Source organism: Mixophyes fleayi, chromosome 6 (assembly GCF_038048845.1).
Source record: "Mixophyes fleayi isolate aMixFle1 chromosome 6, aMixFle1.hap1, whole genome shotgun sequence".
Lineage (NCBI taxonomy): Eukaryota > Metazoa > Chordata > Amphibia > Anura > Limnodynastidae > Mixophyes > Mixophyes fleayi.
The window spans coordinates 21017587-21031056 of NC_134407.1; the positions used below are offsets into that span (position 1 = coordinate 21017587).

Here is a 13470-nt window from a genome sequence, read left to right on the forward strand (position 1 = left end):
GGTATGAAACACATGCCACTTTTTTTAAGTATCTGCTGTGGTAAGTATAGAAGAGATCGTTGTGTAATATAAAGGACCTCTGGTATTATCATTAGTATTATCGTTTTGAAAGTCTAAATATTCCAAACGTGGACAGAGTTCATTTAGACCTTGTTCTAATGTTGGGAGTAAAGGCAAATTAGAGAGTGACATTTAGAGGTATGAACTCCGTGGGGGTCTTCAAAATTTGCATATTCTAAGGTCATAATGGCCAACTTTTGCAGCAAGCTGGCCAGGAGGGGGCTCCATCATGGGGGGCATGGCCATGCAAATCTCGTTTATCCCCGCCCTCACCCACTTTACCAATGAAGAGAGCTAGATGCGGGAGCTTGCCCTGATCTCCCGTGACTCCAGGAGGACTCCCAAATATTCGGGAGTCTCCTGGACATTCCGGGAGAGTAGGTAACTATGTCTAAGGTACATGACACCCCCCCTTCCTTACACTTAATGTGCCAATTCACAATGTCATGTATAGAAAGTGAAAAAACAAGGTCAGGATAACCTAGTTACCAAATACAGTGGCTGGAATAAGACAACAATTTGTTTGGCTGTATAAAATCAGTTTTTTATTGTTCTGTCATTGCATATCAAACCTGGATTTTTCTATCTGGGTTTCGCAATGGTAAGGTTATAGAACAATTTGTTTCCTGAATTTAAAATGACATATTGCTTATTTTAGATATTTTAGCCTTTAGAGCTTGAGTTTTCTAAAGGTTAAATGGATTGAAAAAAATCACTGGCTCTCCGGTAACTGTTCATATGTCAATAAACCTGAAATTGCAATAGAAAAACATTATGTATCAAAATAGTTTGGTGAGCCAAGAAAGAGAGAATCCTGGAAATGACCTCAGGCTATTTAAACCTTTTCTGTTTTTTCCCAGGGTAATAAGTAGAGTTTAAGATTTCTGGCGTTTCAAATACTGATTAGCATGTCAGTGCAGTAAAGGGAAAATCCAATGATATATTTGATTAATATCAGACTGCGGAGATGGTGAAATGGATTTGCTGCTGTTCTGGCGGAAGGGGATCGAGGAATAGAAATCTATTGAGCAATTCACATCGGGCAGCTTTGGTAGCCTGAAACAAGGAAAATATTTCTAATCATGGAATGACTTATAGGTTTATGTAAATGACTTTTCTTTTCGTGTCCAGCACTTAAGAACTTAGGGCCAATCAATTCCCTTTGAAGGCTTCATTTGTATATAGCAATACGGGGCCATTTATTCTGCGTATCTGGCACACATTGAGTGTATTGATCATGTGTTTACAGAGAAGTTTACATTTTGATTTTTGCTTCGGGGAGAAGGATGAAACGCTCTCTCCAGGTAAGTGTGTTTTGGCAGCAGTGTAATTCTATCTACACTTAGTTAGAATAAGTATATACTTGACTATATCAAATGTTTCACCTCTAGTCATAAACATAAACAAGTATGCTTATAAATAATGAAATGAATCGTGAAAAGTTTCACATCTCTATGAGTGAAGTAAAAAGAGTTTATATATCTATAACGAAGCGGTATAAATGTATCCAGGCATCGTTTTGGTATATTATATATAAATGCTATTGTACGTAATAGGTTTCTGCAGTTTACATGTTTGTTGAATGCCGGCCTTTTCAGATTGTAACTGTTATTATGAAGTAGGAGAGCAAAGTATTGTTGTGTTATCAAAGCCGCATAGAACGTTACCACTTCCAGTATTTAGTGGCTTACACGAAGGCTTGTTTATAATCCCCAATGAATGCCGGTCTGCGCTGCTTTTGCACAGATGTGTCTACTTGACCACTAAGAGCATTTAATGGTTCATTCACGCATATGTGCTGAGAAGATGGGTAAAATGAGAGCCCACACATGCTATATATGTGCTTTTAGTGATGTTTATTTTTTTTTTCACACGTGTTACATGCCCTTTTCACCAATCAAATTTATTGTGACCGTAACCTATGGGAAATAGTCTTTGCCGTTTTCTAAAAATGTAAACGCGCTGTAATCATTTTAAAGCACATTGGTCGGAACAAGGCAATAAGAAACCATTCCATCCTATGTGTTGTGCGGTTTTCAGCAATTGACAGTGAAATTTACAGACATGGGTGTGAACGAGGTCTCTAAGTGGCTCATCCACTTCCCAATCATTGGAACTTTCCCTTGAAAATAAATCTGTGGGTTTGTGGATCCACCTAAATGCCATTTCCAAATCTGCTATCATTTTAGGAGACTCCTGAATCTCGGGTAGTTCTCCCGGATTCCACCCACTTCCTAAGGAAATGGGCAGGACGGGATTCTCGATGACTCGTTTTGCTGTGATCAGTGTCATTTTTGGCTCCGCCCACACAGTATGATGACAGGATTGCGGCCTTTTGCTGCATGGCGGTGGCAAGTAAGCTTGAGGCCCTTTAATTCATCTCAACTTTTTTTTTCTTCTTCTACCATACTTATCAGTATAGCCTCATTTACATGTCCAATTAATCATGTAGGTGAGGGGACATTAGCGCTGTATTTATTTTTGTGTATTTGAATGTTTTCTATGCGCACTTTAATAAATGCAATAAAATGTGCTTTTCTACAAAAAGGCAACTGAAAGATGGACAATGCTTCCCGTTGAAAGGTGGAAATCTAAAGTCATTTTAAATGATGTTATATTGTTTAATAAATGTACAAAATAAAGCGCTCCCTCCTTATAGCATCACCTTAATATACAGACCAAAGCTGGTTTAGTATTTATAAGGAGAGTGTCCTAATGGACTTCATATATTGTAATGTATGTTTGTGCAGATAATATCTGTGCTGTCAACTGAGGGTGGTATTATAGGGAGGGGGGATGTAAAAGGGAACACGGTAAGCAAAATAAAAACTTGTACAACCATGAATGCCCCTCCAAGCTTGTCTCCATTTGTTGTATGTTACTTCTTGTATTCCTGGAATGGTTTCTGTAATCCACAGAACATCATTTATACATTTGGAAAAGATGATCAAACCAGTTTGAGAATAATGCAATACAAATAATTTTGAACATAGTGTTTGCACTTGTGTTTTGCCTCTCTTAGAAACTAATCTCGGAAGTAAACAGAAAAGATCTCCTTATATGTATGTCAAAATCTGTATTCGGCAGTCCTGTTTTAATGATGAGTTAATTAAAGGGGTATTTTCATGGGAACAGGGCCACAAATAACACAAGCATGAACGAGCGGTGTGATCCAGGGTCATCTCTCGCTATGTCTGACAATGCAGAATGTTTTCATTCATAAGACTGATCTTTGACCTGTGGGACAACTACTTTAGTGTTGGTAGCACTATTCCTAGTTTCTTAAAGTAAATTTGATCTTATTCCTTCTAAATTTCCTCTGTTCTGTCTTCTTGAAAGAATATTATGTGTGTTAGCTAAGACCAGAACTGCTTATTTTTCATAATTACATATCTCTTGTTATGCTAATGAAATGTGACTAAAGCCGTGTATTGATTGTAAGACATAATTAAAATATCTGACACTTCAACTGGGTGTAACTTTCACACAGTGCTGATTAATCTGAAACCTTCTGCATGGAGCATAAATTGATTTGACATACAGTATTATTACCTTATTATACACTTAGAATGGAAATGTGCTTCAATAGACAAATATTTACATCCACACGTGATTACGTACAGGATATATGGTATGTTTTACTTATTTTGTGGTATTTTTAATGACTTTTAAGCAGGAATTGTAAAATCTCCTTGCATTCTTTTTTAAATCCATTAAATTGACTTTCCACTTTAACCTCTATATGAATATATGAAATCCAATATTAGTGCTTTGGTGGGGGTGCGTACCTGAGGAGATCCGACACCACAGGCTTTCAGTTAGAGCCACTGCGAGCTATGCTACATCCATTCATCTCAAAAGAAACGACTTCCAAAAATTAGGCCCTGTCAGTCATTCTTTAGGTGTTTTGACTGCTTGTCTCGTGGGCTTTCTCCAGCCCTGGATTAGTAATTGCAAGTGTTTTACACACACACACACACACACACACACACACACATATATATATATATATATATATATATATATATATATATATATATATATATAATCAGAACAAAAACTCTCCATATTTATAATTATGAAGCATCCAAGCCTATTATATCTGTCTAGTACAATTGCTGCAATTTAATCTATTGTACTTGAATGTCTACATCCCACTGTTAATTTTAACTTGGTGAAGGACCTTTTTATTTAGCTAGCCATTAACCTGTATCGCACCTTGAACTCTTAAGCATCTCAATTCCTTTACGTGATAGTTATACAGTTTTAAATCATAAATCCAGATCCAGTGAGTTGACTGCCTCATCTTGCTGCTGCAGTGCAGATGCAAACACTGGATTTATTTTATACTTCTGTCTTTTACTCTTCTTGTTATCTGTTATTTATTGTTATTTTTAGACACATTTGCACCAACTTCCCCTCTCATGCTAATAACAGTATTATAATACGAGATGTATATAGTTTGTTGTAATTTACATCAACAACTGCTTAGTTGATGCTTTGTGATCTGGTATTTGTACAAAATGTTTTTTCACACTCTTAAGAAGACAGTAACAATAACTCCCAAAATTCCCAATAGCTGTACCCCAGAATGGGTGGTGCTTACAGGAAAGTGGGTATGGCTTTGCCAGAAAGTGGGACTGGTTGAGAAAATTAGTTTGGGTGAATTTTTCCTGCTTACTGCCATAATTTTGGTTGTTTGCGCACTTGACCTTTCACCTATGATGTCACACATCCTAGTCACTAAACCACACCCACAAAGATATTTTATTGTGAGATGTTTATCGCCCCTCACTAAGGTGGCACCTGAGTAATAGGGCAGTATGACTCTGGTAATGACTGTCTGCTGTAATTGCAGCTACAAATACATAGTATGTACCACTGTCCCTTTGTGTTATACAGAACTACTGAACAAAATACATGATATTGGGAAGCTCTTGATATTAGCACAGCAAACCAAACAAGCTCTGTGCCTGATTGACGTCAAACACAAGTCCAAATTGCACCCCGTGGGAGTTAAATGGTGATATATATATATATACACCCATCAAAGAGTTTCCTTTTTCATCTATGAGGTTAGATGTTACCCCTAAGGAAGAACTGAGAGAAACCATGAGTCTGTTACTGCACACTTGGCACTGGAGCTTCAATACATCCTCTGTCTTCAGATCAATCACTCTCTCGCTGTTTGCTCTAATGTGTATGCAATGCGCGGTCATCATTCATATTTATCAGTGCCCTATGTATTTCATGTGAGTCTGCAAATGCTTTAATCCATTATGCAAATTTTTTTTTTTTAAAATGGATAAATCTTCCTAATGGCAGCTTTGGCAGATTACAGAACATTGCATTTTTATTATGTAGTCAGAAGTCCTGATCAAACAATATGCATAGTTCCCATGGGAAGAATGTAAATGATATCACAAAGTGGAACCTAAATACAGCAATTTTGATTTTTTTTTTTAGGGTGCTGCGTTGAAATATTTGCCGACCATTGTAAATGATGTGAAATTGGTGTTTGATCCGAAAGAATTAAGGTGGGTCGTGTGTGTCCTCCATTACCTATTAATGTAAATGTATTTTCCCTACAGTGAGTTTTTTTGAAGTGTTGTACCCATTTATTTATTTTTAATGTAGAAGAAGCCATTATTTTTCTTTACAATGTGAGTTAATGTCCGTAGTGATCCTAAAACAACCACTAGTAGGTTTAGCGCTTTGTAGGTGACCTATTTTATCCAAAACATAGGGGGAGATTCAATTGCCGGCGATGTGGTGCTTTGACATCACCGTGATTTCCGGCTAAACACATTGCCACCAATTACGGTAAGAATATGCGCTAATTTTTGGGGTGCGAGGATAAAACGGGAGATTCCAGCCGTACCATTGGTGCAAGGTGTCTACGTGGACGCTCCAGAGACACGTCGGGCCGAATGAATCTCCCCCATAATGTCTGATAACAGAGAACCTACACTGCATAACAAATGCAAACTTATAAACACAAATCCACAACTCCTCATATATAAAATGCAGTTGAAGTTGAATTTAGACGGTTATTAGCAGCTTTTTTACATCAAGATATTATTAGATGCACTTTTTATATAAAGCATGTTGTATTCTTGGTTTAGTTCTTTCTAGGATTACCCTATCGATCACCAGTATACTGTGACTGACTAGGGCTTTGATAGAGCTAGTGTTGCTCGGTCACCGTTGTTGTTGTTGGAAGGGTCCAGCTGAGACACAGCAATTGTCAGGCAGTCAGTCATAGGCACTAGGAAAAACACACAGCACTGGCTCTTGTAGCTCATTGGGTATTATATCGGAGACAGTGGTTGATGCATGGAATGTTCAATTAACTCTATCACTGGGAGAAATCGAGAGACAGGATACATGAACTAGGGATGTAATCCTGTATCTTAAGTATTAATTCACACCTATTAAGGTTTTGTCTGTTTCTCACATATAACGGAATAAAAAGGTGATGACAATATGTCTGTGTTTTCGTTGTCATGTTGTTGGGCACCTATTAGAATGAATGTATTCTTTATTTCATACCACAAGAAAATGTTTATATTTTATACAGGTTATACTTTTGCAATAGTTGTTGTATGTGCCATTATTAGGAATGTTACTCTATATTTATAAATGCAATCTATAGTTATGCCATCTATTTTCCTTTTTTTTTTGTTCTTTCCAACAAATTACATTTTTATTAAAATTTTGGGTATGAAAACAAAATAAGAAATATCCATAATAAGGGAAGTAAAGAAGAGGAAAGATGGGGGGAGTACATTGAGTCACATTAAACAAGTACTTCAGACAATAGCAAAAATGATACATCAAAAACTGGTAGTGTTGTGAAGCTTTTAAGAAGAGGATGATACCTGTGATGGGGCTAAGTGCTCGGAATAATAAGTGCTCCAATTGAACCATTTAATCAAATGGGAGGAAGGTGATGAGGTATAAGGGAGGCCCAGAGTCTCCATAACGTAGCTTCTATGGATTTTGGGCATAAGATTTGAAAGGGGTTGGGGGGAAGGGGAGACTTCCAGGATTGTGCAATAGCTGCTCTAGTAGCAATAAGGGTATGGCCAGATACATATCTTTTATGATGTTGGAGAGAAGGAGGTATAAGGGCAGCAGAGCGATTTCCAGAGATGGGGCTAATGCTACGGGACTATCTATTTTCCTTTTAATTGGCAATACCTTGCAACACTTGTCTTTAGCACACTATATTCAGTTTATAAACACAGATTATTTAACATTGTTCAGTAGATGGTCAGTGAAATGTACTATGTGGGTAAGTGGTTCAGCACGAAAAACTGGTGATCTTCATAGGAGGCATTGTCCCCGCTGCGGGTGTAAATTTAAATATCATCGATAGATCTTTAGAAGTATCAATGGTTACTGTACTACAATGTATGGCGGAATATACGTTAAATATCATGACATACATGAATTGGCATTACAGCTTTATTTTTTCCCCCCCCTAAAGCATTTTGCCTTAACCTTTATTTTCCACAGCAAGTTGTTTACAGATTTCATTCTGAATGTTCCGAGAGATCGCCTTGTGCGCCAGAAACTCTATTGCCTCATTGAGATTGTACACAGCGACCTTTTCAGCCAGCTTGGTAAGAAGCAACGTGTTTGCATCAATGCTTTTTTTATATGTGATAATAGTCATTTACCTCAAGGAAATGCACAATATAGACTCTTTTAATGTCTGTATTGACGGTAGCTTCAAGGTCGCATTTTATTTTCGCTTGCAACAGTGTTCTTTTGCCCGTACAAAACAGCTTAACCCTATGTTTACGGTTATCCCATGTTTGCTTGAGTAATCTGTATATGCACACACAGTCGTGTACATTTGTCTTATATGGAAGTAATAAACTAGTTATCTACTGGAAAGGATGCTGCATATGGAAACATTGATGGTTGGTGGATGCTTGTTTTAAAGACATCTGAGTGTGACTGGCAAAACTTATCCTCTTTATAATACTCGTGGCATAAACAATCATTAAATTGTAAAATAAGTTTTATCACAGCAAAATTTTTTATTTTTTTTCCAATTTGGTTGTTAATATAAATGGTAAAATGACAAATAAGATTTTGCAATAAATTCTGACACGGCTCATTATGGCTCTAGAATTCTGACACCAACTGGTCTGTCCATCAAAAGGAATCTTTGACCATATTTATATCCCTTAATAATATAATTTGCTGCTTTATGGTGGAAATAAAGTACATATTACCACATTTACTGTTATAGAGCAGAATCACGTCAACCTATTTAAACTTTATTAAACTCTGTAAAAGGTTATAAGCCGAAACTGATTCATTACCATATTAGCATCAAGTTAAGTGGAGCAAATAAAGTTGAATTCTTGAAGCTAATTCATTTTACCAACATCTGGTGGAAACAGCAAGTGTGACATTGGGTTTTGGGTACTGTAGGAAGGTCTGATATTTTGTCTAAACTCCAATTTATGGATACAACCAAATCTTCTGTACTTTTAACCCTTAATCCGCCTGGGTATCTGTGAGGAAATCTACAAAAGAAGCCCCATTGGTGACAGGGACGATCTCTTCTGACTGGACCATTGCTCCAGTTCCCACCCACTTACTGCAGAAGTGACGGGAATGGTGAGAGGATTAGGGACAGGAGAGGAAGAGGGCTTCATCACCTGTCCCTATGCCTCTCATGCTGTCAGTCACTACAGTGTTTGCTGGAAGCCGCTGTGGTAACTCATGTCGCCTTGTGCTCCTTCAACCAATCGATTATTGCAGAGCACAGCCCGTGATCAGAGCGCTGGGAGGGTCGAAGGGTTGAGTCTTATTTCTGCCAGCCCTAGGATTATGTCACCACAGTCTTGGTGACAGTGTGGAATGGCATTATCAGTGAGATGCTCATTTTTTTTAAATTTTATTCTAAATCCCTTTTTTTTTTTTTTTTTTTTCACTCAGTCTTAATGCATACTTAATTGCTATGTAAAATTATATGTACATCACACATTCTTTGTGTTGAGAACTTGATTGGTTAAAATATGAAGACACATTTATGACCGGGCTAGTTTTCTCTAACATTCTATGTTCCAATGTTTTCTCCCAACATTCTATGTTCCAATGTTTTCTCCAACATTCTATGTTCCAATGTTTGCTCTGTTACATCAGTCCCAGGTTCGTAATGTGCGGAAGCCTTTTTTTTTTTTTTATAGAGATTATTATTGTTCTCATTACCCATCACTACTGTGTTAATCACTGTGAATTAGCTGTAACAGCGTATGAACAGATGTACAGCTATTCATGGCTGCAATTATTATGTCATTAGCAGCCACCTTCACAGGTATCTTCTCTTTTTTTCTTTAGCTCCATGTACAGAAAATACAAAGCACATTTCTAGTGTCTTGCAATGAAAAAATTATAATGTTACCCACCCACTAAAACAGCGTTGGGTCAGTGTAGTGATTCTCCGTTTATTGTGGAACTACAAGTCACAGTAGGGCGCGCATTGCTCAAAAGCTAAATTTTCATGCCTAGTTTTGTTCCACGCCAGCTGGACGGCCACATCCACAAATATGACTTGTAAGAGTCATCCGATTGAGTAAATGAAAAATGCATACACCACTGTAGGACTATTGTCATTAGTTACAACACATGTGGACATTCTCATTTTTGATAGGCAGCAGGTGGCGCTGTTCCCATTGCTGCCTATGGAGAGGTTTAGCTGTCGGCCAATTGGATTTGGGATAGTGACCTCAGCAGACTTGACGCTTCTGCGCTCTGTGAATATTTTCAGAGGGACAATAACCATAAATATAACAAAGATTTGTATTTAATTTTAAACAGTATCTTATACAGTCACATTTGTAGGATACTAAAAGCCTGAACGAGTAAGGAGGAAGAAAAAAACTGTATCATGGGATTTAATGAGCTCCGTTTTTTCCCCAGCCTGATGTATACATGTTCTGACGTCCCGGTAGTGACCTAACATTCCGTGAGGAATGCTGGAACACTATAAGGACACCTAAAGCGACACTGGAAATATGTTATTAATGCCCATTGTCCCCATACTAGCACAGAGACCGTCCTTGGCAGCAGAGAGTTAGCGTGCATGCACAGCAACTCCATGAAATGTCCTTTTCCCAGTGTTTTTTTGAGAAAGGCCCAGGCATAGGGCGGCAGATCTGCAGTGGCGACCCTATGCTCATTTTACCCTTCTTTGTTTAGCACATTTTAATATACATAATATAATCATTTAACTATGGGCTGGATTAGTGCAACATTATTTGCATTCAGCTATTTTATATAAATGGGATGTAATAGATGTTGGTACCAGGGGTTGTTATATCCTTTTTATGTGCTCCTGCAACACAGCTGGAGATGTCCGTGGATTTGTCTGATTTGTAGATTTATTTTACCTCTCACTTTGCTATTGTGCAGTACTGCGAGATTTTGATTAGTCTGTTTTATGGGTATTTAAACATTGAAGATCCATTCTCCCGCAGTTTAACAACCTGTTTTGTGTTCAGACTGCAGAGAAATTTTGCTTCCAATGATGACTGATCAGCTGAAGTATCACTTGGAAAGACAGGAGGAACTGGAAGCATGCTGCCAACTGCTCAGCAACATCCTAGAGATGCTTTACAGGAAAGACGTGGTTAGTAATGAGCTGTGCGCTCTTTTACATACGACATAAGAATATCGCCGTCCTGGGCTGTGCCGTATTCTGTGCATAATTCTGCAGACTTTATGAATCCAATTGTAAATCTCTGTTGAGGTGAAAGGTAGCGATTAATTCCCATGTGACCCATCCCTAAATGAAAAGGAATATTCTAGAGGAGAGGTTCAAGTGAAAAGTAGGACATTGCGCAGCAGGGCCATGACAACACGATTAGCAGTGAATCACGTCATCTTGGCCCCACCCACTTCACTAGAAGACCCGAAGGGAGTCGAGAACGTGGCCTACTCCTAACTGGAGTCCCCAAAATTCGAGTCTCCCGGACATTGCAGTAGAGTAGGCACGTAGTGCTGTATAGACTAATCCCCCTGACATTGGATGAATGGTGCAGCGATGGTGGGCGGAGGTGGCTGTCTGGGATTTGTACCGGTTTTGGAAAGTAGCCATTGTTAACACTGAGGGAAAGATGGCTGCTTAACTGTGTTAACCCCACCTCCAAAAACATGCATTTGTTTAATTGTGCCTAACACAGGGAACTTGTATGCTAGACATAATGATATCTGTGCAGGCAAGGCAAAACCTCAGACTGGAAATGGTTACCAAGCAAGACAATAAAAAAAAAGATCAGTAATGTGCTTAAAGCTATTGAAAGTAGTCATGTAATGGAAGTGAACAGGAATGTAGGAGAAATGTGTAATTTCAGATCATTTTGGTACAGATGAAAAGTTCTATGTTCTTCCGCAACATACAATTCAGTGAAACCATTTGCATCACTTAAAAATGCATTAAATAAATTTCCTTGTGTTCTGCCATGTGAAATGAAAAACATCATATATGTGTATATATATATGTATATATATATATATATATATATATATATATATATATATATATATATATATATATATATAATTTGTTTGCTTTATAACCATTTGGCAAAACGTATGACCTTGAATTATTCTGCATTGGAAATTTTCTGCATATTTGTAGTTATTTATTTGATAGAATATTGGCTTCTCTTTACCAGCCAGTACATCCTGAACAAATCCCCTCTAAGACATGGGAGTACCTACTGTATTTTTTTTTTTTTTTTTTTGTTAAATCTTAGCCAAAAAAAAAACGTTAAGACCTTTACAAAAATACTGTAATCTTTCATTTTACATGATCATTTAAGATAATTTTAAAGTTTGAATTGAAATGAATAGATATATTCCTGATGGTTGCCAAGTCTTCTTATTGTTCTATGATTTCATGTACAGGGACCAACACAGCGACATATCCAGATAATTATGGAAAAACTTTTGAGAACTGTAAACAGAACAGTTATATCCATGGGACGGGATTCCGAGCTCATTGTAAGTGTATTTTTGATAAAATCACAAAATCATAATTCTGTTTTCTTTTGTCCTCTGGATGATTTTAAATTGAATTTGATCACCATGTTTTTTTTTCCCTTCTCCCTTTAAATGTATAAACTATAATCGGGTATCACTGTTTTATTTTATGTATTTGATATTTAGATAACTGCTGTTGGCTAATTTTTCAATCAGTATTTCAAATAAAATACAACTTAAATTACTAGTACAGCGCTACTGCAGAAGATATAGAAATATTTGAAATAGTTTGGGCTGATTTAGTCAATAGTTATAATTGAGATCTGAAAGACAGGTGGGAGCGGATCACATGTGGCCCCTAAAACACCAGATTGACATGCATGCAGTAAAACCGTAGAGAACTTGGTGCTGGACAGTGCATTATGAACATCAGGTGCAAAGTAAATAATTATTCATTTATTCCTGGGTCATCAGCCTTTCCAAAATATATCCCTATCTGAACCCATTTCAGGCAAGAGTATAGGCTCTAATCGCATTTATAAACATCCATACCTAGCAGTGCTCAGTTTCTAGTACCAGCTTGCAAGAAGTTGACGAGAATTGACATCTACATAATTGGTTACTATGGTAATTGTTAAGTGCTGATGGATATAACAAGCAGTAAATCAATTCTTAGCTCTTATCATTCCTCCTATGCTATCCTGACGCAGCTCTTTTCCATCTCTGTATCATGTGATATGTATTAATAGGCGGATAATTTACAGTTGTTATCCTTCAGAATGGTACCCTTTTAATTACTGCTTATTAGTTCACATTGATTTCACACTGAAGATTTCACATAAAGATTTGAACAAAAAACATTGCATGTATAGAATTTAATTTAAATTATATATATATATATATATATATATATATATATATATATATATATATATATATATATATATATATATAGATAGATATGTAGTTAATTAATGCCAACTTCAAGTGTTTTCTTTAGCAGTGTCAATAGTTTGAAGTATTTCTGCTAGCTTGAAACCTATGGATGATATAAGTTATTTATGTTACTTTCTTTTTAACAATTTTCTGTTTGAAAATAAGCCATGTTGATTATTCTGACAAAGGAAGAATACCCATAACCTGCAATTGTTACAATCTCCTACAGAGTGCCAGACGGCCTTAAATTTCGATAGGTCCCTGCTCAGTCATAAATAATCATGTTTTACATAGCAACAAGTGTCTGCTATTCCATATTGTGTATTTGTCCTTTACATGGACAGTGTCTTATTCAATTACAAACACTGGCACTTTTACCAGTCTATATACTTTTCTGTATTTATTTCTAGCTTTCAGAATTTTTATATATATTTTTTTTTAACCCATGAATAGCCATTTCATACA

The 13470-nt window shown here is 36.9% G+C and overlaps 1 protein-coding gene across 2 annotated transcripts in view; it reads left to right on the forward strand.

Moving 5' to 3' along the window:
• DOCK1 (dedicator of cytokinesis 1) overlaps positions 1 to 13470 on the forward strand; it is a 256182-nt gene that overhangs the window by 94348 nt on the left and 148364 nt on the right. For both annotated transcript variants that reach the window (XM_075215996.1, XM_075215997.1), the window contains 4 exons: positions 5527 to 5597; positions 7582 to 7688; positions 10587 to 10714; positions 11995 to 12090. In XM_075215996.1, coding sequence (XP_075072097.1) covers positions 5527 to 5597; positions 7582 to 7688; positions 10587 to 10714; positions 11995 to 12090 — 402 coding nt within the window. The remainder of the gene's footprint in view (positions 1 to 5526; positions 5598 to 7581; positions 7689 to 10586; positions 10715 to 11994; positions 12091 to 13470) is intronic.